The sequence below is a fragment of the Rhinopithecus bieti genome, unplaced genomic scaffold (genome assembly GCF_001698545.2).
Source record: "Rhinopithecus bieti isolate Rb0 unplaced genomic scaffold, ASM169854v2 scaffold_47418, whole genome shotgun sequence".
In the NCBI taxonomy this organism is placed as follows: Eukaryota; Metazoa; Chordata; class Mammalia; order Primates; family Cercopithecidae; genus Rhinopithecus; species Rhinopithecus bieti.
Genome location: NW_016819951.1, coordinates 1,601,088 through 1,628,435, shown reverse-complemented (window position 1 = coordinate 1,628,435; position 27,348 = coordinate 1,601,088). Strand labels below are relative to the sequence as shown.

The 27,348-nt window shown below is 39.5% G+C and overlaps 1 protein-coding gene across 3 annotated transcripts in view; it reads right to left on the bottom strand.

The window, feature by feature from the left end:
* The window catches only part of TAFA1 (TAFA chemokine like family member 1), a 562,720-nt gene that overhangs the window by 101,146 nt on the left and 434,226 nt on the right, over positions 1–27,348 (bottom strand). For 2 of the 3 annotated variants that reach the window (XM_017859393.1, XM_017859392.1), the window contains exon 3: positions 26,776–26,916. In XM_017859393.1, coding sequence (XP_017714882.1) covers positions 26,776–26,916 — 141 coding nt within the window. The remainder of the gene's footprint in view (positions 1–26,775; positions 26,917–27,348) is intronic. The other variant, XM_017859394.1, reaches the window with a different exon arrangement.

Here is a 27,348-nt window from a genome sequence, read left to right as displayed (position 1 = left end):
TTTGTGGAGATGTGTCTGTTTTTCCCACAGTAGACTCCAATCTCCTTAAAGGTTATATTTGTACCTTAGCATGGAAATAAACCTAGCATGGACACACAGTAGGCAGCCAATGAAGTTGTGTTTTTTTAAACAGCATTAATGAAAACTGAGTAATAGGCAGCTCAAATTCTGATACTACCTTGTGGCTGCTTCTCTAACAGCTATTAAGATCTCTTAGAATTAACAAAGTGTTTTATAGCCCACAATGTCATTCCAACTAGGTTATTTTTTTTCTTCTCTACATCAGTCTAATAAGAGAGGTTTAGTCCCATTTTATAGTGAGAAAATGAAAACTCAGAGATGTTAGCCGACTTATTCAGGTTACACAATTACGGAGAAGTTATTAAATTTCTTTCTACTGCCTTTCATATCCAGTTTTCCTCTTACAACATTAGCAGTTGAAGTGTTCAATGTACTCTGAAGTTTCAGTGGATAGACCCACAGGGTCTGTGGCCTTAAATAGGAAAAAACAAAAATCACCTCTTTCATTAACCTTTAACGGCACTTTAGCATCTCCTTCAACTATGAAAGAATGCAACAAACTACCCTTGAATTAGCAGTACCTGTGACTTTGTCACAAACAGAAATCACAAAGATTTTTATTTAACAGTCCAGTCGTATTAATAGAATCGTTGAAATGTTTATGCTCTTCATTATTTTAAAACTCTAGTTTCTATTAGACTCTCTGATGGATCTTGTTATTTACTGTATTAATAAAGAAACATGCATATTACTCTCTCTCAAATTTACATCTAAAAATATTTTGAAAGTTAGATTTCAATATAATTGATTTTATTAGTTGCCATATATATTTTGCTTTATGCATTTAAAACATTATCCTCAGAAGGTGTCTGTGGACCTTATACCACTGTTAAGGGCTCCATGGCACAAAACAGATTAAGAAGCCCTGAGACTTCCTCCTCATTGTGTCCTTTTACTAGGAGATGACTCCAGGGATGCAAATATCTCTCACACAACCTACTATTCTCTGGCAGAATTGCTCACACCCTCCACCAACTGCAGCAGAATTCCTGAGCTCACTTCTCAGCTCTGCCACTTAATACTGAATGTGTGGTGTGGGTAAATTATTTAACCTTGGTGCTTTAGTTCTCTCCTTTGTACCTATCTTATAGGATTATTGCAGGATTAACCAACTTAATAAAGTATTTAGATCCATATCTGGCAAGTCGTGCTGTACATGTTGCTTCTTTTATTTACCGCTTACAGCATTCTTTCCTATGAACAGAATATAGCTTTCCTAGGCAGAACATCGCTTCAGAATACTTCCCCACACAGGCTTGCAGCAGCTAATAACAACTGATCACAGTTCACTCAAGAGATGAAAATTATTTGCCAGCCTTGGCATTATTCAGTTCATGAGTCTGGGTTTGTTTCTCTATGGTTTTTAGTTACACTACTCTACGCAAATGTATATTTTTTTAAATGTTCAACTACCATCCACACCCATCTAACTGTTGTCTAGAACTTTGGAATAAACCTTTGGCTTGTTAATGATCAGATCAGAAGCTGGAGAGTTTAGGAGCAATGGTCCTGAAGCAAGGACAATTTCTGTAGAGCAGACAAGAGGCTCATTGGGGGAATGAGTGGATCCTGAGCAAGTGATGCATAGTGGATGAATTGAGCAACCAAATCTAGCAAATTTAGGGGAGGGAACTGCAGTGGACAGAATGGAATAGCCAACAGTTTGGTTTTTAGATAGTTAGTCAATCCTGGTTCTAGCACTCCATAGTGAGATGACCTCGAGAAAGTTCTTTTAGCTTTCTACATCTCAGTTTTCCTTTTCATAAAATAGAATAATCTTACCGCTAATCTTAGGAGACTGCCATTGTGTGTGTTGGAGCTGATAAACATAAATGCCTACAATAATACATGGCACATGTATGGATATTTAACAAATGCTAGCTCACTTTTCTTTACCCACTTTTAAAATAAGGGGCCTCATTCCAACACTGTTCATATCCTTTAAAAATATATTTTCCAAATGGTGACAGCAACTGATCCAACATTATGAAAGAGAATCTGATTCTCCAACTTTCATTGTTGGAAAACTCAGAAATGCAATGGATGGATCATTAGTGCCCCTAAGGTAAAGCAGAGTGATCAAAGCCAAGAAGTCACTGGATTGATGCAGATATCTCCCTTCTGACTACTCCACTCCACTAAAGATGATCTCATTAAGTAGTGATTGTATTCAGATTATTTGGTTCTATGCCATAGACACTTTGTTTTGGTTTCTGTGCTTCGGATGCAGATGAGAGTGTGTGTCTAATTAACTGGACATGCAGTGAACCATTAATCATATTGATGGAGCTTCTTTGCAACCTCAGAAGGGAAAGTTAACCTCTATGTCTTTTCTAGAAGCCATAAGTTTTAGATGAAAGCTGATTTTGTGATTCTTTTTAGATATAAGTCTTCTATCCATCTAGAATAAACAGGGTACTGAAGTGGGTAATTTGATTACCTTTAATTTTTATTATTTAATGACAGGCATATATAAATGATGTGTCCTTATAATTGAATATGCTGCTGGCAAACTTCTGCTAATGTCTAACTCAAGGTAATGAAGAGATTTTATGTGAGGCTCAGATAGAAGGGAGGGGGCCGGGACTCTTGCTGTCTTCTTCCATACTCACCTCCCTATTCTTTAGCTAGGGATCAGCAAACTTTTTCTGTAAAGGAACAGATATTAAGTATTTTTGAGTTTGCAGGCCATATGGTCTCTATTATGACTATTTATTCCTGCTGTCATAGTGTGAAAGCAGCTATAGATAATGCATAAATAAGGAAAGCTGTATTACAGTAAAACTTTGTGCATAAAAATAGGCCAGACATGGAGGCTCGTGCCTGTAATCAGAACACTTTGGAAGGCTGAGGTGGGAGGATGTCTTGAGGCCAGAAGTTCGAGAACAGTCTGAGCGACACAGCAAGACCCCATCACTACAAAAGATTAAAAAGAAAAATTAGCTGGGTATAGTGGTATGTGTCTGCAGTTCCAGCTACTTTGGAGACTGAAGATGGAGAATTGCTTGTGCCCTGGAGTTTGAGGCTTCAGTGAGCTGTGATTGTATCACTGCATTCCAGCCTGGGCAAAGAGTGAAATCCCCTCTCTTAGAAAACAAATCAAAACAAAGAAACAACAACAGCAAAAAACAAAAGGTAGGCCAGATTGGGTATGCGAGATGTAGTTCTCCAACTTCTGCTTTAGGCTGTGGTTCTCAGAATGTGTTCTCAAGAACAGCAGCAGCATTTGGAAATTGTTTAGAAATGTGAATTTTTGGTCCCTGCCCTAGAACTCTGAAGAAACTTTGAAGACGAGGACCCCAATCATCTGTTTAAATAAACCCTCCAGGTGATTCTGATGCATGCTAATATTGGAGAACCATCAATTTAGGCCAACGGGTCTTACATCTTATCCAAATAGAAAAATTCCCTCCTAGTCAGTTTATAGCTGGAATTCACTTCAAAAAATTTTCATGCTGAATGTGAATTTCAGTGTCTAAAACTGCACCAGTATTTATATATTTGTTCAATATAAATATCTATGGAGAATTCTTCAGAGAAAATTAGTTTGCCCATACTTCATTGCATAAATCATTTATTCATTTGTCGACTAATTAAAACAATATTCTTGTAAAGTAGATAATCCTTCAGTGCTAAATTCTACACAAGTGCACATCCTACCACTACACAAATTTGGATCAAACACTGTGCAATCAGAAGGCTTTCTTGCAACTAAATTGGAGTGGTTGTTATCACTTTCCAAAAATGCAAAAATAAAAATGGCAGAAATAGAAAATGTACTATACATAATCTGCTAAGTAGATGTCACAGTAAACCAGCTAATTTTGCAGCAAAGAAAATAAAATGCTCAAAATGCAAAGTTTATAAAGTATGAAATGTCTTAGAGATGTAAATATCAGCATGTCTAAGTTTTGTCTAATTATCTTTGGGTTATGACAAAAACTGAACACAGATATGGGTTCTATTCTCAAGATAACCATTCATATTCCTTTTGAATTACTTGGCCATAATTGATCAGTTAGATAACTACATAATTTAATTAAACAACCCTGTGATATAAGGACAGCTACCAATATTTTGTAGATAACAAAATGTGGTATTCAGAAGGAATAAAGTAGTGCTTGTGATCACAGGTTATAAATGGAGAAGGTGGGATTTAAATCCAGATCTACTGTATGTATGTATGTATGTATGTATGTATGTATGTATGTATGTATGTATGTATTTTTTTGTAGAGACAAGGTCTGGCTATATTGCCCACGCTGGTCTCAAACTCCTGGCGTTAAGTGATACTCCTGACTTGGCCTCCCAAAGTGCTGAGATTACAGACATAAGCCACCACACTTGGCCCTGAGAGCCACTGTATTTAAAAGAAGAGCTAGCAGCAGCATTTTGTATTACACACATACAGAATACACATATTCCTCCAAATATTCTTAGGGAGCTACAGTACAATGATTAACTCTTCACTCAAGATTTGTACTTCCTTACATGGTGTAGCATTGTTACTGGAAAGCTCAGCCAAGGGCTACAATTCCCAGGCTCCCTTCAGTTAGGTGGGGTATTGTAACTTCACCTGGCCAATGGTATGTGAGAAAATAATGCTTGTCACACAAGAGTGACAGAGAAAAGAAAGAAGGCTTGAGAACTCTTTCTAGGGAATAACATTGGCTGTGACAACTGGTAGGTATAAGTTATGGGAGAAAGAAAGACTAGGGACTTTCTGAGTACTTGAAAGAACTGTTTTACCCAAAAGACAACTAGCTCAGATTTTTTTAAAAAGCATATTTCACTGTTTGAGGCTACAGCAACCCTTGGACTTCCAAATTTGTATAAAAAAGTAGGTTGTGAGAGCGAAGGAGCTCCAAGGTAGGCACACTGCCTGACACTCCCTTCAGATGAGGCCATAGAGGATGATGAAAAAGAAAACCTGTAGGGGTGCAGAGCCAGGGCCATGGAGGAAATGGACCAAGGGCTCCTCCCATGTGGGGATCTTTACAATGCTGCCTGGCAGGATCTCACTTTGTTAGGAAATGGTGATCACTGTTTCTTTTCCTTTCTTCCCTTCTCTGAAAGGGAGTTTTAACATTGCAGTTATTCTGCTCCTGACACAACACCTATATGTTTTGTATTTGGGATTTGGTGAGGGACAGATGATTCATGTTGTGGTTTATAGGAAGGCCAGACTATAAGGAGGAATTCCATTTAGACCTTGATATGGTTTGGCTGTGTCCCCACCCAAATCTCATCTTGATGTGTAACTCCCACAATTTCCACATATCGTGGGAGAAACCTGGTGAAAGGTGATTGAATTATGGGGTCGGGTCTTTCCTGCACTGTTCTTGTGACAGTGAATGAGCCTCACAAGATGTGATTATTTTCAAAAAGAGAGTCCCTGCACAAGCTCTCTCCTCTTGTCTGCCACCATGTGAGACATGCCTTTCACCTTCCATCATGATTGTGAGGCTTCCCCAGCCACATGGAACTGTAAGTCCAATAAACCTCATTTTTTTTTCTTGTAAATTGCCAGATTTTGGGTATGTCTTTTTCAGCAGCGTGAAAACAAACTAATACAGACCTGAGGGAGAAACTATTCATGACCTGGAGGTCCTAGACTGTGAGCTAGATGCTTGCAGGGTAGAACTTTGGGCTATCTCTCTTTGGGAAAAGTAGGCACGGATATTTGGTGGCCAGGCATAAGCATAGTGAGGGCAATAGGTAATTGCCTTCCAGGGTTCTGTGCTTGTGCTTCTTAGAGGAAGAATGTTACCAGGAAGAGGCTGTCCTACCCAGGACTGTAATTTTCAGGCCCCTTGCAATAAGGTGGAACCCCTCACCAATGCAATTTGAGTGTATGTAATCTGAGTCATTTCTGAGCCAAGGTAATTAAGAAGTAGATGGGCCTTCTCCACTCTCCGCTACTTGATGTGGATGCCTTTAGCAGTCACACATAACAGAGCCACAATACATAAGGATTGAGGCTTCCTGAATCACCACATGGAGGAGAGCTACTTGCCATTCAGGTACACCTGAATCAGTTTTTATGTGAATGAGAATTAAATATCTATCGCATTAATCAAGAACATGGAGGTATATAGGACTATAACATGAAATTACTGCCCCTCAATCCTTATCAGCTATCTGATGGAGAGAAACAGTTTATAGTAAAGATTGCCTGTGAGATATTTAATCTATTCTTTTCTGTAGGCGCTAAAATCCATTTCTAGTTTCAGTCGGACTAGTTGAGTGCTGATGGCTACACTGAGCCATTTTGTGTATACTACCTTATTGTTAACAAAGCATCCCATAAATTTTGCAGATTTAGAGGACAGATTTCTCCTCCTTCCCTTCCTCCCTGCCTCCCTCTGTCTTCCTCTTTCTTTTTCCTTCATTCACTCACTAGCAGCCACTATGTGTCACATACTCTACTGGGATATTGAAATGTGATAAGAATATTAGTACCACCATAGTTTGAATGTCTCCTCCAAAACTCAGGCTGAAACTTAACAGTATTGAGAGGTGGAGACTCCAAGAGATGATTGAGTCCCATGAGGGCTCTGCCCTTATGAATGAATTAATCTCCTCATGGATAAATGAGTCATCATGGGAGGGGAATGGATGGCCTTTTAAGAAGAGGAAGAGAGACCTGAGCAAGCACATTAGTTTAGCCCCTTTGTCATGTAATACCCTTTGCCACGTTGGGATTCTGGTGTCCCCACCAGCAAGAAAGCCCTCTCCAGATGCAGCTAGCTCCTAGGTGTCCACAGCTGCAAGAAATAAATTCCTTTCCTTTATAAATTACTCAGTTTCAGGGATTCTGTTATAAGCAACAGAAAATGGACTAATTTAAAAAATTGATATAAGGAGTAGGGTGGTGGTGATCATGAATACCTGAAAATCTGGAAGCAGCTTTGGAACTGCATAATGGGCAGAGGCTGGAAGAATTTGGAGGAGCAGGATTCTAGTGAGGCCTTAGAAAACAGGAAGACTAGGCTACAGCCCATGTATCAGTATATAATCACACATCTGGCCATTTATCCTTCCATGTAAAGTGCACAACCAGGTACACTGCTCAAAGTTCTGCCTCCTGCGAAGATATCGCTTCACTGCTGTCCTTCAGGGATGTCCTAGAAAGTGGCTGTAGTACTACAGCTGTCCACTCTTAGGTGGCACCTGCATATCGTGCAGAACCATCTGTCAACCAGGCCCTAGTCTTCTCTTCCTCTGTCAACTGACCATAGGGAACTCCTCATGAGGCCATCAGTGCAGGCTGAGGGAGAAAAGGCAGCGTGGCAGAGGTGCAGACCATGGGCATCTGAAACACTTCCTGATGTAACTTACTTGTGCCTTCAGGGTCTTCTTGCGCCCAATCACGTATATAATAGTTCTATTTGATGATGGAATGCTGCTGTGCATGACCCACTTTATGGCTAGATGGGTCAGAAAGCACCCAGTTCATGATAGGCAGTTCAGACTGCATGGTGAGTTGACGACCCATAGTTAAAAGTTCAGTTTCCACCAAAGCCCAGTAACAGGCCAAGAGCTCTCTCTCAAAAGGAGAGCAGTAATCTTCAGAAGATGGCAGGGCTTTACTCTAAAGTCTTAGAGGCCTCTGCTGTGATTCACCTATGGGGGTGAATCAAGCCCCCCCACTATGGGGGCTTGCCAGAGGATCCAAACAGCATCACTATCTGCCACTGACACCTCAAGCACCATTGAATCTGCTGGGTCATATAGCCCAAGTGGCAGAGAAGCTTACACAGCACCCTGGACCTGTTGCAGAGCCTTCTCTTATTCTGGACTGCGCTCAAAACTGGCAGTCTTTCAGGTCATATGATAAATGGGCTAGAGTAACACACCCAAATGAGGAATATGTTTCCTCCAAAATCCAAATAGGCCCACTAGGCCTTGTGTCTCTTTCTTGGTTGTAGGAGTGGCCAAATGCAGCAACTTATTCTTTACCTTAGAAAGAGTATCTCAACAGACTCCATGCCACTGGACCCCTAGAAATTTTACTGAGGTAGAAGATCCTTTAATTTTAGTCAGCTACAGTTCCAGAGGGAGGAATATTGCCTCCAGGAGACACAACGATTCCATTAAACTGGAAGTTAAGATTGCGACCTGGACACTTTGAGCTCCTCCTACCTTTAAGTCAATAGGCTAAGAAGGGAGTTACAGTGTTGGCTGGAGTGATTGACCTGGATTATCAAGATGAAATCAGTCTACTACTCCACAATGGAGGTAAGGAATAGTATACGTGGAATACAAGAGATTTTAGTATTACCATTCCCTGCGACTCAGGTCAATGGGAAACTACAAGAGCCAATCCAGGCAGGACTACAAATGGCCGAGACCCTTCAGGAATGAAGGTTTGGGTCACTCTACCGGGAAAAATTCATGACCTGAGGCGTTTGCTGAAGGCAAAGGGAATACAGAATGGGTAGTAGAAGAAGCTAGTCATTAAAACCAGCTATGACCATGTGACCAGTTGCAGAAATGAGAGCTGTAATTGTCATATTTCCTCCTCCTTTTGTTAAAAACATGTTTGTGCATGTATACACTTGTGCTAAAAAAAATCTTCATTTTGTTTCCTTTTTCCTTTATCATGTGACCTAAGATTTGTTGACTTCTGTATTAGTCCGTTTTCATGCTGCTGATAAAGACATGTCCAATATCAGGCAATTTACAAAAGAAAGAGGTTTAATGGACTTACAGTTCCATGTGGCTGGGGAGGCCTCACAATCATGGTGGAAGGTGAAAGGCATGTTTCACATGGTGGCAGACAAGAGAAGAGAGCTTGTGCAGGGAAACTCCTGTTTTTAAAACCATCAGATCTTGTGAGACTCATTCACTATCATGAGAACAGTACAGGAAAGATCTGCCCCCATAACTCAATCACCTCCCACCTAGTTCCTCCCATGCCATATGGGAATTGTGGGGGTTACAGCTCAAGATGAGATTTGGATGGGGGGACACAGCCAAACCATATCAATTTCATATCGGAATTTAAGTGTTGTTAACTTTACGTAATAGCATTTGAGTTGGGGATTGGTGCATTTCCAGTTGTTCAAAGGAAGTTGTATTATGTTAGGCATAATTATGATCTTATTACTGTCTTTATTTGAAGATTATGTATGATCTCAGTAGTTGTGTATGCATTCGAGTTGACAAGGAGTGGACTTGTGTTGGTTAATATTGAGAGTCAACTTGATTGGATTGAAGAATGCAAAGTATTGATCCCAGGTGTGTCTATGAGGGTGTTGCCAAAGGAGATTAACATTTGAGTCAGTGGGCTGGGAAAGGCAGACCCACGCTTAATCTGGGTGTGCACAATGTAATCAGCTGCCAGCGCAGCCAGAATAAAAGCAGGCAGAAGAACCTGAGAAGACTAGACTGATTTAGCCTTGCAGCCTATATCTTTCTCCCATGCTGGATACTTCCTGCCCTCAAACATAAGATTCCAAGTTCTTCAGCTTTGGGACTCAGACTAGCTTCCTAGCTCCTCAGCCTGCAGATGGCCTGTTGTGAGGTCTTGTGATTGTGTGAATTAATACTCCTTGATAAACTCCCCTTTATCTATATCTATATCTCTATAACTATTCTATTACTTCTGTCCCTCTAGAGTACCCTGACTAATACAGCTTTGTAGACGGCCAAAATCAAAAGCGATATACTAGGATATGTGGCAGAAGAAATTTCTATGCAAAATATAGAAGCTTCATGGTTACTTTTGTCCACTTACACTGAGATTTGGGAGGAAAAGAATAATTTAAAGACAGAATTTATACTTAAAAGGAAAGAAGAGTAGAAAGATTTGGAAAACTCTCAGCCTGGCCATGTAAAAAGTGACAAAGCATGTTCAGGAGAGAAAAACCAATGAGGTAGCCCAGTGACTGTTTGCTAAAGAGATTAGCGTGGATAGAAGGGAGCCAAGTATTATTCCACAAGACAATGGAAGAAAGATCCCAAAGGCATTTTATAGATCTTTGAGGCTGCTGCTCCCATCACAGGCCCAGAGGGCTAGGAAGGCAGAATGATTTCAGGGGACAGGCCTGACGCTCTCTAAATGGGCTTGCTGCTCAGGGATACCACAGCACTTTGCTCCCAGAACCCTGGTACAGCAATTTGTGGCCTCCCTAGCTGTGGCTCAAGTGGCCTCAATTGAGATGAAACCCACTCCCCAGAGGATACAAACCATAAGATTTGGTGGCATCAAAGTGGTGCTAATTCTGCAGGCATGCAGAAGGCAAGAGCTATGGAAGCATGGCAGCCTTCACCTAGATTTCAAAGAATGTGTCAGATGACCGAGGGCGAGGCAGAGACTTATCACTGGGGTGGAGCCACCACAGAGAATTTCCTCTAGAGCAATGCTGAGTGGAAAGGTGGGTTGAAGGTGTTCCAGAGAGTCTCCACCAGAACAATGCCTAATGGAGCCATGGGAGTGGGACTAACACCAAGGTCCCATAACTGTAGAGCTAACAGTGTTCAATGCTGCCCTAAGCGAGCTGGGTAGACTGAGTCCAGCCAAGCCACAGGAGTGGGACCGCCCGAGGTCTTGGGGGCCCAACCATAACTGTTGTGCAGAGGTTGCAGACGCAGACATGGAGCCAGAGGAGATTATTCTGTTATTCTGGAGTCTTTTTTTCTGAGACAAGGTCTCACTCTGTTTCCTGGGCTGGAGCACAGCGATACAATCCTGGCTCACTGTAACCTCCCACTAGGCTCAAGTGCTCCTTCCACCTTAGCTTCCCAAATAGTTGGGGCTATTGGCATGTGCCACCAGACCCAATGAATTTTTGTATTTTTAGTAGAGACAGGGTTTTGCCATATTGCTCAGGCTGGTCTTAAACTCCTGGGCTCAAGCAATCTGCCCAGCTCTATCTCCCAAAGTGCTGGTATTACAGGCATGAGTCACTGCACACTGCTACTCTGGAGTCTTACTACTTAATGTCTGCTCTTGGGTTTTGGACTTGCTTGGGGCCTGTTACTCCTTTCTTCTAGCCTATTTCTCCATTTTGGAATGGTAATGTGTACCCTATGTCTCTCCCACCACGTGTCTTGGAAGTAGATGCCTTGTTTTGATTTCACAAAAAAGTAGATGGACTTTTGAGTTGGTGCTAGAACAAGTTAAGACTTTAGGGCTATGGAGTTGAAATGAATATATTTGTATGTGAGAAGGATATAAGTTTCGGGAGGTCAGGGGTGGAATGCTATGGTTTGAAAATTTGTACCCTCCAAAACTTATGTTAAAATTTAATCCCCAGTGTGGCAATATTGAGAGGTGGGGCCTTTAAGAGGTGGGGCCTTTAGAGGTGATTGGGTCATAAGGACTCTGCCCTTATGAATTAATTCATTCCTTAGTGAATGAGTTCCTTAATGGATTCATGGGTTTTCATGAGAGTGAAACTGGTGGCTTTATAAGAAGAGAAAGAGATAATTGACGTAGCACATTCTGTCCCCTTGCCATGTGATGCCGTGTTGCCTTCAGACTTTACAGAGTCACTCCTAGGAAGAAGGCCCTCCTAGGAAGAAGATGTAGCCCCTTGGCCTTAGGCTTCTCAGCCTCCAGACCAGAACTGTAAGAAATAATTTTATTTATAAATTAACCAGATGCAGATATTCTGTTATAAGCAACAGAAAATAGACTAACACAACTGTTTTAAACAATATTTTCTTTATGTAGACCTGGACATATTTCTCTTTAACATTTTGCCAAGAATAGCTGTTTCTCTCCTAAGCAACAGCCTGGATTAAGCTGGGAACATTCTAAATCTTGTAACCAATCTTGTTTCCCTCTTTGCATTGCCTGTTAGAAGGCTTACAGCCAAATTTGCGACACATTGCTGGCATATTTATAGGCTTGCGTGACCTTCTCTCAGTTCCCTCTCAGCTTTCTCTTAAACTTCTTACCCTCATTTCCCCTGTCTTCTTACTTCTTTCATGTCTATATTACATTTTATGTTTACATTGCTGTGTGGGATTCATCCATGTAAGTTACATTTGCTCTTTTATAAAATATTTATAAATAAAAAGGGAAAGAACAGAAACAGTTTTCAGCACTATTTAGAGTTTTCTAATAAAATAGGCAAAATCTGGACAACAGAAGTGGAGCTGTATCTGCTAACAAGAGCCAAGGTGTCACCAGGAAAGGCATCTGCCTTCCTGAGTGCCAAGGGTTATTCATATCCAGTGACTCGCTGTTCATTTGTGAAGCTCTACACTGATTTAATCACAACTTTCCACAGAGACATCTGTTGGTTCCACATTTGGGTTAAATTCAAATCAGAGCCCAAGTTTTGGAATGGACTCTGAGCAATCCTTAAATTTATTCTATTTTGTACAATATACACCTGCTGGTCTCACCTGCTTGGGGACTACATTATTAGATGACCAATTAATGAACACTTGCTCAAATTTCAACATTAGCCTGGAGCTCAAGAAAGCAATTTGGCCCCAACTTGACTTTGTAAATTTTTTACCTATTACTCCCTGAGGCCTCAGCCAAACTAATTGGTGTCTTTGAAACATGCTTTGTGATTTCTCTCCTCTCTGTCCTGTTTCTCCTATTAACTTCACCTGAGTTAAGAACAATAGCTTGCATCTATCAAACATTTATATGCCAGGTATTTACAAATCTTTTTACTTATTAACATGTTCAAAGCTAGGATAGATCATATAAGGTAGATACCATTATGCCCACTTTACAAATGAAGAGACTAAGGGCAGGGGATAAGAGTGGAATTCCTTTCATATCTATATTACACTTTATCTGACTATTTTGGAAATATCCATATAAGTCACCTTTAATGCTATATGGAATGTTTATAAATTAGAAATTAAAACAACAGAAATAATTGTGTTTTCAACAAGAGCCAGAATTTCAATCCACTCTGCCTTATTCCCCAGCCCATGCTCTTAACCGCTACAGCTTTGGTTCTCAACTCTGATTATCCCTTAGCATCCCTCATGGAGCTTTTAAAATATGCAAATACACAGGCCCTGCTTCAGCTCAATCAAGTAAAAATACCTAGGGGTGTGTCCAAGCCAATGATATTTTAAAGAATCTCCCTAGGTGATTCTAACATGTAGCCTGGCAGGAGGTTAATTGTACTTTTCAATTTCCCTGATATGAAGGGCTTCCTTTTTACATGGTTAAGATATGTTAATCTCAGTTCTTCTTACTTTTTCTCCGTAAGTAGAATGAACACTCCCCTTTCCATAATGATCCTTGATGCAAAACCAAAAGCATGAATTCACAGTCATGTGGCTAAGATATCAAGATTTCCTATGGGAGATACTACTTCTTTCATAATCTCTACTCTATTTTTTGCCAGCAAAACTGCGATGTAACTTTGTTATCCTAACTATCAGAGCACTGACCTAAAAATCAGAATGGACCTGTATCCTTTCTGACATTTCTTGGGTTTATTCTCTGTATTGGTTAGAAATCTGGGTTCTAAGTACAATAAATAGCAATTATACTAGAAACAATTTAATTCCTGTGCTAGGTAGTGATACATCCAAACACAAATCTACCCATATCATTCATTGACATAAAACCCTTTAGTGCCTAATTCTACTGCTTTTGGGCAGCTTCAATGTCCACCATGGCTATCAGGCTGCTGCATGAGCTCATTCCTAATGAGATTTCCAGACCCATCCCACACCCTTCTCTACCCAGGCACACTGAACTTCTTGTAGCTCCTTGGATTCATCAGGATCCTTCTTGTTGATGCTGGGCTATTGCACATGCCGTTTTCTGCCATGGACATTCGATCCCATCCTCTTACCTAGTCACTGAGAGTCCCAGACTGGATGTTAGTTCTGATGAGAAGCCATCTAGATCACCCTTCCCATTCCATCATTTAACACCCTAACCTCTGCTCTCAGAGCACTCTGAGTTCATCTCCATCACAGCACACATCACACAACTTTGCAATCATCAGTTTACCTGTCATTTCCCCTGAACTTTATAATCATTGAAGCAGAAATCATGTCCTATTGGTCACCCTATCTGATGCTCAGTATTAAAGAGGGTTAGTACTTGCAGAAAGAATCTTCTGATTTGGCATTTTCTTGGGCCTTTCATGTATCATTTTTGTTTTAGACAGGAGGTAGTATTAGACATATTTCTCTTGAATTCCACAGACAATGCAAAATGAAGTCCTCAAAAATGACAAGTTTTAGACAAATTGTGTTAACTCTGAAATGTATACCAAAATTCTGTCAGTCAGTCAGCAGGCTGGCAAAGCCATTTGTAGTGCTTTCCCATCTGAATAATCATTTAGTATATTGAGTAATTCCACCTGTGGTCAAAAGTTCTGTGTAAATTCATCCTAACATGTGTTTTGTTCCCTCCTGGAACAGTCATAGATAGAACAAGTGTCTGCTTGAGATCTTTTTTTGTATCAAAATGGAAGAAAAAAAATTCATAGCACATGAATGCAAAGAAGGGGCCAAAGCTCTTCAATATACTGTAAAACAGACATCTTAGGTATGGAATCTGACAAGGTTCTATGTTTGAATCTGTTTTTGTTCAGTTTATTGTAAAAAGCAGCCAAGAAAATATTTACATTTTCTTCTATTGCTTGTAACAAGCTCATCGCTAGAAGAGGCTGTATTTAGAAAGAAGTACAGAGGAGATGGTTGAGCCTTCCTCGAACAGTCCTTCAATTGCTGCAAAAACTAACTTGGTCCACACCAATCCCAAGTTACCACTTCACATAACACCAGCAACTCAAAAGGAAAACAACATAAAAACTTAAGTTTATTTCAGATGATACAAATGCTTAGAAGAGTTCATTGCCAATTCAGTTTTGTTGATAGAGATTATTGTAGCCTCTATAACGTTAAAACATCGGGTTTTGACTGATTCCACCAAGTACAAGGACTTCAACTTTTCTCTGATATCCTTTTGCAGAAAACTTAGAGTACAGATAGTTCAATTGAGTCTGTGATACACTCAGGACAAAAGAATCTCCTTTACACATAAACAACACTCAAGTGTAAGTCTGGGAATTGTTCCTATGCTGTCTTCATTTCTCCATTTAACGGTGAGGAGTCCGAGAGATGACCCACCAAATCTGTATCTCACATCAATCCTTTCAATGGTTAGGACTAATACTTATTGAGAACTAATTCTGTGCCAAGTGCTCTACATGCATTTCTTAAATAATTCTCATAATTACATTGTGAAGTTAAGTTCTTGTAATTCCTGTTTTCAGATTTGGAAACTTAAACTTAGGATCATAGTAGAGCTGGAACTGGAATATAAATCCATCTTTGATTTGATCTTGTCCCACTACATAAGTACAAAAGACATGAATTATTTGAGCATCTGTACCAGGCATTGTGCTGGGCACTGGCATGCAGCTGTGAACAAGACCTTCATGAACTTTGCCTTCATGCAGCATTTGTTGTACAGAAATAAAGAGAGTATTAAAATGTAACTTAAAGTGGGAAACTGTGTTCCGAAAAGGGAAGAACAAGATATATAGTAGCCTACATCAGGAGGACTTAGATTAGTTTTTGGAGGCTGTGTATGATAAAGACTTTAGGCAATAAGAATGAAGATCCTTCAGTAATCAAGGTGAAAAGGTGACAATGGCTTGAGCTTGGTTATTGGATAGAAATTGAGATGGAAAGAAGGGAAAAGATGAAAGAGAATTAGGCAGAGGAATTAAGGAGGTCTGATGACAAAATGGACATGGGCCATGAGGAAGTGAAAAAAGACAAAAGTGTGCTCCATTTTGAGCATATTGAATTTGAGGTGTCTTTGAGAAATCCGAATGGAGATGTCTAATAACTACATGAACAAAATGACCTAGAGTTTGGAAGAATGGATTAGGCTAGGTGCACAGACTTGGGAGCTATTTGGGTCTCTGAAGCCATGAGAATGAATGAAGCAACCTAGGGAGTCTCTATAGCGAGAAGAGAAAGGCAGCTCTTGTGTGAGGGCTAAGAGAAGACCAAAGTCAAGGGTAAGTCAATCTGTACCTAATGTGCCCTATCTTCAGTGAAATGCACACTCCTAGTTCCTTTTTGAATTCCATCATGCATATGAGATATTTCATTTCCAGAGATGCTGTGATGACCAATGGGAGCTTGGGAAATGAGTGTCTTCTCTTACTTGGATTGGGATTAGAAGATGTCCTCAATATCTTCACTTCTGAATGAAAACACAGCATGTCACCTTCAACTTGTCTCCTCTCTTCATGCCTGATGGGATACAGACTTCTATGTCATGACCAGCTTCTTTTTGTTTCTCTGCACACGTTTCTGGAGGTTTGAAAGTCTTGTTTTATGGTTGAAGGTAATCAAATGAGGAAAAGGTACACAAGTACAGGCATTACAATCAAAATTGCAGTTTTAACTCATGGTTTCTTACCTTAAGTTGTAGAAATGCACTCATTAATGAAAATACAAATATAAGATATTTTCTGAGTGCATTATTGCTAATATAATTGAGGGCTCACAATATGCATGGAGATTGGATTACACATTTGTGGTTTATATGAATTTTCTTGTTTAGTATTCCCTTCAACTCTTTGATGCTATATTATTTTCATTTCCTTTTACAGAAAAGAGACTGTGATTCCAAGAGGATAATATGTTTAAGGACATGTGACTAATCAGTGGCAGAATTAGAGTTGAAATTCAGGAGTCTGTGTGTTCCAAGTCACAATGATTTTAAATTGCCATAACAAATTTCCATTTGTCTCTTTGAGAATGAATGCAATCTTAATGTCTTTCATGAGTAATACTATCAGATTGCTGGGGTTGAATTTTGACTCTTCAACCTGTTAGCTATGTGACCCTGGGCAAGCCCGTTCTTATCTTGAGCCTGTTTCCTTATCATTAAAATGGGGATAATAATAATAGTACCCATCTCGTGAGTTGTTATAAAGATTAGGTATCATAATGTTGGTAAGATTTTCAGTAGGATACCTGACGCGGTATCAGTCCTTAACAACTCTCAGTCCCTGTAGTTATTATAATTCTTGCATAAGGGCTGCTAAGAGCAATAGACAATTTCTATAGTACAAATGTGGTTTTATTATATTGTTTCTCAAACTTATGTGCTCGAAGATTTTAAAGGGAGCAGGACTTGGTAATGTGAGAGACAGCCATTTCTCCATCAACTCTTTCTTGACAAAATAGACTTATAACACCTGTATTTGAATTTTACAACACTATATTACCCCCGATTTCATGGAAGGTTGGTCAGGCATCCTTTGGTATTAGGTGTTATAGAGGCTTTCGTGAGGGGTTAGGAGGGAGCTACATAGAACATGGTGTTGTAAATCCATAAAGAAATAAATTGGAGTTGAAGAACTTAAGTGCTAATCAGGAGAAAAATAAATTGACATGAGCCTGTAGTTATCTACCATGTTAAAATAAACCCTAAATGAGAAGCCCTTTACCCAGATGCCCTTCCCCTGTATAAAGAATCTCCTAGTTAACACAGTATCTCAAGACTGCTTAAGACAGTAAGCAGAATTGAAGAGAGCAATGATTTAAAATTTCCATCCGACGGTTTTGTTTGTTTGCTGTGTGTGTGCAGTTGTGAGGACTCTTTGTAGCAGTGTGAGTGGTCGGGAGTAGAGAGTGAGTGAGACATTCAGGTGACAGTAACCCTGTGTGGGTAACAGCATGTGTGGAGGCTGGTGATATCAAAAAGACAATTTGGCTTGCTTTGCTTTGGCATTGTCTGAAGTGTTAATATAGAGGTTTTGAAATCTGTTGTCAGACACTTCGTAGGAGATTTCTGTCTCCATAGAGGGCTCTCAGTGCTGTCTCCTCAGTCACAAAAATCTAAGTTGACTGATTTACACAATTTCCCACCACAGATTCCTTTATTGCCCCCCAAGTACATGATTAGCATGATTCAGTTTTAAGAACTATGTTAGGTAATAGAGACACACAGTGTAATTACTACACTACTTATGGTTACTTCTTGTTTGGCCCTATCTAACTTTTCAGCCTTCTGTCTCTTGCAATGTTATTGTCCTATGGGTTCCCACCACCATGGTTTTCTCTCAATGTTTTGATCAAAACCTGTGGCTTTTCTGCACGCTGTCTTCTATGCCTGCAATGCTGCTCACCCACTAGCTTGAGCTGTACCTCACATTTCAGGCTTCCTGTCACGTCTTCATGGAAGTCTTCTTAGCTCCCCAATCTCCTTTACATTCCTTGTTATTGCATCCTCTCCAAGGACAGAATTCTTATCCTTCTGAATGTGTGGTTTACTTGTATGTGTTTAGGCCTGATTAAATTATGGTCTGTCTCTCCTGCTGTACTGTAGGTTCCATGAGAGCAAGGGGCTGTCTTTGTTCAGCATTATGTGATGAAGCATTTGGCATAATTCCTGGCACATAGTCAATGCTCCAAAAATAATTGCTGAATGAATGAATGAGTTAATAAGACTCTCTAGCAGAGGAGATCACAAGTCAACAAAGATTATAGTACATTGCAGTGAGTTATGAGAAATGTTATACAGGCTGTTCCAAGGACCTAGAGGTGGGCATTATTAACTTTAGGCATAGTGTCTTCAGGAAGGACCTCTGGAATTGGAGATCTAAGTTGAGTAATGAAGAATCAGATGGTGTGAAGAAGCGGTATTGAGGGTACATTTTAATCAGAGGGATTAACTAGGGTTGAGATGTGAGTCTAGATAATGGCAGTCTTGAAATTAGGGAATGAGGAGAAATGGATGGATTTGGAATGTAAATATAGGGAACATGAATGCTGATGGTTTGTATGTTAGAGGAAGAGCTTAATCAGGAGGCTAGTGTGACTGAATGGTGTTATTGTTCTCCTAGGGAGCAAATATAAGAAGTGAACTGGTACTCTGAATCTTTCCTACCTTTATTTCTGATCCTCTTTTCTGCCCATTATTTCCAGCAGTTCCCACATGGGGTCTCATATCTATCCCTATCATGTCCCGGAAGAAATAATCTAACTTCTCTAAGGCATCAGGTTCCTCCCTTGTAAAGGGGGAATAGTAGTACCTATCTTATAAGGCTTTTATGAGGATGACATAAGTAATAAACTCAATATACAGGGTCTAGCATATAGTAAGAACTCAGTAACTACAAACCAGTAAAATTACCAGTTTCAGGCTACTACTCTAAGTAGTGTCCCATTGAGTTGAGAAGATCATTGCCAGCTGACATGGATGGACTTAACCTCCCTGGTTTGTAAAGAAAAGAGAACAAGGCAGATATCCAAAATGAGCCCATGATGAAAGGCAACATCTCCCATGAGATAGAGCTATGGGGAACACAGATAGGCTGCCTCCTGAAATCAGTATGTCAGTTTCAGGTGCTTCAAGGCATGCTGTGGAGCAATCTCTGCCCTTGAATTCCACGACCCCATGTATATTCTCAAAATAACTTCCCTTTTTACTTGAACCACTATTGAGAAGGTTTAGGTTTCTTGCACCTGGGAGAGCATTGATGAGAAGAGGCATTCAGTATAAAACAAAATTAGTGTGTAGGCATCAAAGGAGACCAGGAATGATAACTTCTAAGTTAGCATGTGCAGGTCATTCTAAATTTAAAGGATGTGATCTTCCTTTGAATGAGTGGCTAGTTAACCGCCCAATCATTTTACAAGCCTAAGTAATATTAATTATGAGCCTAAGTAATATTAATTGATAGTCCACTACATTTTACCCTCAATTTTTAAAATGATGCAATAATGAAAATACCAAGTAATATCAGATATTATTGGACTTGCTTTTCATTTCATAAGTGAAACAGGTGAAATGGGGAAGGTGAGAGTGTCCCACCAATGTCTTAGGTCAACTGGTGATCTCAAACTCATCCGTTCTTACATAGTTGGTGCATAAGATTTCCTTCCTATGACTACTCCACCCATCTAGGAACCCAGGTTTCTCCTCTCATTTCCTGGGGGTCACCTATGCAGGGTAGGAGGCTAAGGAGGTCTAAGGATGCCTGTGGTTTATGACTCTTGTTGGAAAATCAATGTGCAATATCTAGCTGCTGTTAATGGATGGTCTTCACTTGAAGGCAGCTAATAAAATGGCTTGAACAAAGTGTATTGAGCTGTCATGTACAGTGTTCTCTTGGCTGGAGGTTGGAGATATGGATCTTTAGGTAGAGTCACATCTCTCTGGTACTAGTCACAGATGGCCTTTACTCTAGTGGGCCACATCCCGCTACCCATATGGTCCTTCCTTCCTCTTCTCCCTCTGCTCTCAACAGTCTGGGGAACAGGAAAAAACTCATTCTTCAATTTTAAATCTGAGTACCTTAATAGGTTTTACATTTAAATTCCACATGTTTGGGCCTCTCTTCTCTGGTTAGTGGGTGCATTAGTCCATTTTCCTACTCCTATAAAGAAATACCCAAGACTGGGTAATGTATAAAGGAAAGAGGTTTATTGGACTATCATAGTTCCACATGGCTGGGGAGGCCTCATAATCATGGCAGAAGGCAAAGGAGGAGCAACGGCACAAATTACACAGTGGCAGCAAGAGAACATGTGCAGGGGAATTGCCCTTTATAAAACCATCAGATCTCATGAGACTTATTCACTATCACAAGAATAGCATGGGAAAACGCATCCCCATTATTCAATTACCTCCCACTGGGTCCTTCCAATGACACATGGGGATTATGGGAGCTACAATTCAAGATGAGATTTGGGTGGTGACACAGCCAAACTGTATCAATGGGTAATTCATATCTTGCTGTTTGAACTTGTATGGAGGGGGGTGGTAGGTTTTCAGAAATTCAGAGAGCTTCAGAGGATGGAGGAACATATATATCATTAAGTTTTTAAAATATTACTCATCTGTATAAGTTTATACACAAGTCCCAGAAGGGGATACAAGTTTTACTACTTCCTTATATAAAGTTATCAGATTCTTCCGCATAGAAATGTACCGGTATCCTCGGCAGCTTCCAGTGTTGTTGCAGAAGGACAGGGCTATAGATTTTCCTAGAAGTATGAAATAATTCACAAGATTTGCTTGTTATTCATATGGACAGCACATTAATAACACAGGACCCTAGAATCCTGCCTTATCTAGGCTGCAGCCCAGCTAAAGGGATGTGGAGCTGACTCCTTAGATTTAGAACAACATTTTTCCTGCTTTCTGGGAAAAGAAAGGATGAAAAGTGCTATCATATCAGAGAAGACCAGGTATTTGAAAACACCTGAGCTCTCTAGAGATAAATGAAAACCAATGACTTGGGGGCTACTTTGGGGAAATTTCTTTGTGAATTTGAGGTTATGTGTAAACAAGTTTTATGGCAGCTAGGTAACTGACAAAGATTTCAGGTGTGCTGTGCCATGACCTGTCTCTCTCTCACACACACACGACATACACACCGTGATAGATGTTTATGCAGAGAATTTTGCTTCTTTCAAGTGGCTATATAGATGGGCTTTACAATGAGACTTCTACATTAAGTCTAGTATATGCACTAAATATAACTTTATATATAGTTTTCACATTAAAATAACATCAAAATTCTTGAAATATTTCTTAGATGATACCCACAGTCATGAATCTGATCCTGTTGAGAAAATGCAGAGAATTAAACATCCAAGAGATGTTGCTAAAGTCATTGCAATTATACTGCACATAATTTGTACTATGTTCCCCAAACAGCCAGTCTAATCACAAAATTTCCTATTTATCATCTTCTTTTTTGGTGAATCCCATAGAGAAGAATGGCTAACTAATTGAGTTTGTAAGTCATTTATCACCGAGTATGATTTAAATGTGATTTTTTCTCTCTCTTCCTTAAGTCTGGGTATTACCAAACGTTTCATCTCTGCCTATTTGATTGATGAAACACTGTAGTCCAGTGTTTAATTTACATTTCTTCATCTGAGTGATGGTAAGCATTTTTTCCATGTTTACCAGCCATTTTTATTTCTTTCAGTGAACTACTTAAGATATTTCCTTGTGCTAAAAAATTTAGGTTTAGACCAGTCTATACAATATAATATCATTCATATTTATAAAGTTTTACATGTCTGTATCTGTAGGCCTGCATGTACCAAAATATTTTCTGTAAGGATATGTAGAAATATGACAAGGATCATTTCCTCTGGCAATTATGATGTGAGAGGATTAGTGGGAAAGAAAAAAAATGAAGAATCACTTTAATTTGTGTTCTTTCTTTGTTATATTTATATACATACATTTCTTTTGTAAAAATTTTTAATTGATAAATAATTATGGGGTATGATGTGATGTTTTGATATATATTTCTATTATGGAATATACGTATACATTTATATTCGCAACAGATTATATATATTACTTTGATTAAAGAGTATATTTTTCTACAAAATTAATTTTTTAGAAAAAAAACTTATTTAAAATTAGTTTATTCACTTGAAATTAGTAGGGAAATGACTGTATGAGCTAGTTACCACACATTCCATTGTCTTTAAGGATCAGGCAGGAAATCAACCTGTCAGAGTCCAGTGTAATAATAAGAAATAGTGAGGCTTGTAGAAAACTGGAGTGTCCCATTTAAAGGCATGCAAAGTCAATTTTTTCAATAGTCTGCCGACCTCAGGAACAGGTCTGAGAATGGTTTTTACCAGTGGGCTGGCAACTGGCAACCGCTGCTCAAAACCAGAAAACAAACAAACAGAAAGATGACAACATCTGCTCTTGGACAGATATATATGATGACTGAATTCCAGTTGTCTTTGTTAGGAGGAACAAATGTAGACAACTATCTTTTATTAGGGACTATAAAAAGCTTTGACAGCTCTTGTACATTCATCCTCTTCTTCCTCTTATGGATGCAGACTTGGATCCCTCACACTCCTGTACATGTTTAGGTGCCAAGCTGGGGACTAAATGCTGTTTCAAAGAGGATTTGCACACAATTCAGAAAGTATACCTGAAAATGCCATCACTTCACTAAAGATGCTACACAAGATCCTCTTCTAATAAGAACAACGGAATTTCCCTTTATAAATGTCTTCTGATAAAGTCATACGTGTTCAGCATTCCATCTACTGAACAAGCTTGGGTGTGTTTAAAAAGAACAAAGCAAGTTTCAAACAGAGACAGTTATGAAGGGACCACAGCCAGCCTTTGTGGCATGCATCCGTGATCCACCACAGCAATTCATTATCTCAGTATTTCATTGTGTGTGGATGACAAGTAACAAATGGCAGAACCAAAATAGGTCATCTTCTCTGTCCCCTAAAACATTTAATATTTGTGAATATATATAGGGGCTTAAGCTTTTTCATACTATGCTTGCTCTGGAAGCTCTCTAGATGATTTCCAAGCTGCAGTTGAGCCCAATATGTCACTGAGATACTATAAATCACATCAGTATAGGATCAGTTGTGTACTGTCTGGCCAGCCAGTCTTAGGAAACACACTGAGCTATCTACAGGCATCACACTATCCATTAACTCAGAAGACTTGAAAGATAATCCTGAGAAACAAATCATAGTACACAGACTCCACAGCATCATAGCCCCAAGTTTATTGCATGGAACTCTGGGAACTAGAGGAGACAAAAAAAAAGTTACATTTAAAAAGGTTCTAAAAGTTTGAGAAATACTGTGTTCAAGTTTAGTAAGTTACTTGTCTGCAGAACTTCTCAGAGCCTTTAATACACTATCATGTTTTGGAAGGCTAAGCAGAGGCTACCATACATAATCTTTCTCACATATATCCCATGTTATTCTATGAAAAACTGTTGCTGAATTTCAAACTTTCTTCAATTCTCAAACCTTTTTCTCTACCATGGCTGTCTCTAGGAAATATGATGGTACGTGGTCAAGAAAATTGTATCATGTCTTTTCCCAAGGACCAATCACCAGAAGGAATTTTTGCAGAAGTTCTTGTTCTAGAATAATGCCACTTGAAAAAAACAATTAAAGTTACATCTATCAGATAAATTTTATTTTGTTAAAAAATAGTTATAAACTGTAAGACTGAATACAAACAGTTCTTGGGAAAAATGAATCAAGCCATTTTATGGATAGATGTATTAGCAAGACCCTGTCTCTAAAAAATAAAATAGCTTGACCTTCCCATGGCATATAATTGACAGCTGTATATGCCACATGAGCTTGCTCCTCTGGCTGTGACTGGTTGGGCAAAGGTTGACGCATTGGCCTAAGTTGGGCCAATCACATCTTGTCTTCTCAGATAATGTATTAAGACACAGAAACTGAGTCAAATATATGTGTGCCCTGAAGCAATACAATCATGCTGAGAGACATTAGACTCAGTACCATGGAAGTAAAAGCCTTATATCATTCTCTCATTTATGAGAAGGTAAAAATAAAAATCTTGAAAAGAGACAGTCTACACAGGACAGAATTAGGTAAACAGAGATCAGAGACAGTATGTTCCATGAACAAAGAAAATGAGACGACAGCTGCCTGAAGACTTCACAAATTCCAAGAGGTTTGGCTAAATTTCCTATAATTGGTTCACCGAGATTCCTTTATTTTCTTAAAATACTTCCTCTTTACTTAGCCTAGCTTGAGTGTGTTTCTCTTTCTAACCACCTACTGATCCATAATGAAAATACATAACATGAATCGATCTAGAAGGTATCCTTCCTTATCTATATCTAGAGGAAGAACAATGAACACCAAGCCAAGGGATTCAGGTTCAATGTCCTGTTACGTGAACTAAGCAAGTGACTCATTTCTTTGAGTCCTCCTCCTGATTTCTTAAATAAAGGATTTGAAAATCAATGCACACCCAGCTCTAAATGACGAAACACAAAGATGGGAGGAGAGATTTATAGTCCCTTTGCACCTTGGACTCATTGTTTGGCAGTAACATATAAAACTGTCTTAAAGGTAGTGGTCTAAATTTGGTATTAGAGTCCATTATGCTGGGCTGAAGAGTCATTCGAGCCATGGCTTATCAACCATGGGATGAATGGAACGCTATTCAACCCTTCCAAGCTTCGGTTTCTACATGTTGAAAGCGGTAGAGAAAAATGCATCTCCTTACAGTAATCAGCTTCCATGGTGCCCCCCAATGTTCCCTGCCTGCTGGTCTTCCAGCCCTTGTAGTCTACCACCACAATGAATAGGGGCTGGTGGGTATAACCTGCAGGATATTGTGGAAATAACAAAGTGTAACTTCTGAGGTGATGTATAAAGGCTTCTGTATTGTTTTCTTGGATTACTCACTCTGAGGGAAGCCAGCTACCATGTTGTGAGGACACCAAGCTTTTTATGAGAGGGTGTTCACAAGGCAAGGAACCAAGACCACCTCCCAACAGCCATGTGAACAAACCTTCTTAAAACCATTCTGCCATATCAGTCAAACCTTCAGATCTTGACTGCAACCACATGAGATACTCTAAGCCAGAACCTCATAAGTTTAATTCGTGACCCACAGAAACTACGACATCATATTTTCTGTTTTAAGCTGTTAAGTTTTGGGATCTGTTATATCACAATAAAGAAAAAATATACTGCTTTGTCGAATTGTTGGAAGGATTAAATAAAATAATGCATGAGAAGTGTTTAGCACAGGGTTTGACCCATACTGAGGACTCAGGACAATTCTATTTATTCATCAGTTTTTCTGGAGCACCCAGAGTGGTACCTGGCATATAGTAAGTGCTCATTAAATATGTGTTGAATGAATGTTAGGTGTTGCTATATTTATTATCATTATCACCATCATCATTCTCTATAGCCTTAGTCCAAAATCATTTCCCAAATGAGCTGGACCTTCAAGTTTCTTGACCTGAAAAAAATTCCTTTACCCTAATTTGCTCTAAAAAATTTCAAAATAAAGCTATTTGAAACCCCAGAACCCAGAAGTTTAGTCCATTTTGTGCTGCTATAATGGAATATTTGAGACTGAGTACTTTATAATGAATAGAAATTTATCAGCTCACAGTACTAAAGGCTAGGAAGTACAAGATGAAGGCATCAGGTAAGGGTCTTCTTGCCGCATCATCCCATGATGAAAGGCAGAAAGGCAAGTGTGCAAGAGAAGTATACACTTACCCTTTTATATTAGCATTAATTCTACCCATAAGGGCAGGCTCCCTGATATGATGTGGATTTATGTTCCTGTCCAAATCTCATGTCAAATTGTAATCCCCGGTGTTGCAACAGGGGCCTGGTGAGAGGTGACTGGCTCATGGAGGCAGACCATTATTCCCCCTTGCTGTTCTTATGATAGTGAGTGAGTTCTCACAAAATCTTGTTGTTTAGAATTGTGTAGTACCTCCTCCTTTGCTGGTCATGTAAGACCTGCTTGCTTCTGCTTCACTTTCTGCCATGATTGAAAGTTTCCTGGGGCCTCCGTAGCCATGCTTCCTGTACAGCCTGTGGAGCCATGAGCCAACTAAGCCTCTTTTCCTTATAAATTACCCAGTCTCAGGTATTTCCTTATAGAAGTGTGAGAATGGACTAATACAGGTCCTCACAGCCCAATCACCTCCCAAAGGTCCCACCTCTCAATGCTGCAATGGCAAGCAAATTTCAACATGGATTTTTTGGAGAAAAAACATTGAAATCATAGCACCAGAGAAAAAAGAATTCAAACTCTGCTGAGGCTGGCAATTGTATAACTTTTTAACACTTTGGATGCACCTTGTTCATTATCTGGAACCATAGCAGATAAAATGAGAAATTACATTATGTACAGTGAATGCCATATGAACTTTTCAAGAGGTAAAACCAGGTACCTACCGTCGACGCAGGAAGGCCGGTTTCTTGTTGTTCCAGCCACTTTTCCAGGTAGACAGGAACACTTTACTGTTTGTGACCTCTCCTCAATGCGATTCTTGTTACAACATCGGTGTGCTGCTATCACTTCACACGTCCCTCCTTCTGGCAAGAGAGAAAGAACAGGGACACTGATTAGAAATAACTCAATGACCTTTTCTGCATCTATTGAGATAATCATGTGGTTCTTGACTTTGGTTCTGTTTATATGCTGGATTATGTTTATTGATTTGCGAATGTTGAACCAGCCTTGCATCCCAGGGATGAAGCCCACTTGATCATGGTGGATAAGCTTTTTGATGTGCTGCTGAAACCGGTTTGCCTGCACAGTAAAAGAAACTACCATCAGAGTGAACAGGCAACCTACAGAATGGGAGAAAATTTTTGCAATCTACTCATCTGACAAAGGGCTAATATCCAGAATCTACAAAGAACTCAAACAAATATACAAGAAAAAAACAAACAACCCCATCAAAAAAGTGGGCAAAGGATATGAACAGACATTTCTCAAAAGAAGACATTCATACAGCCAACAGA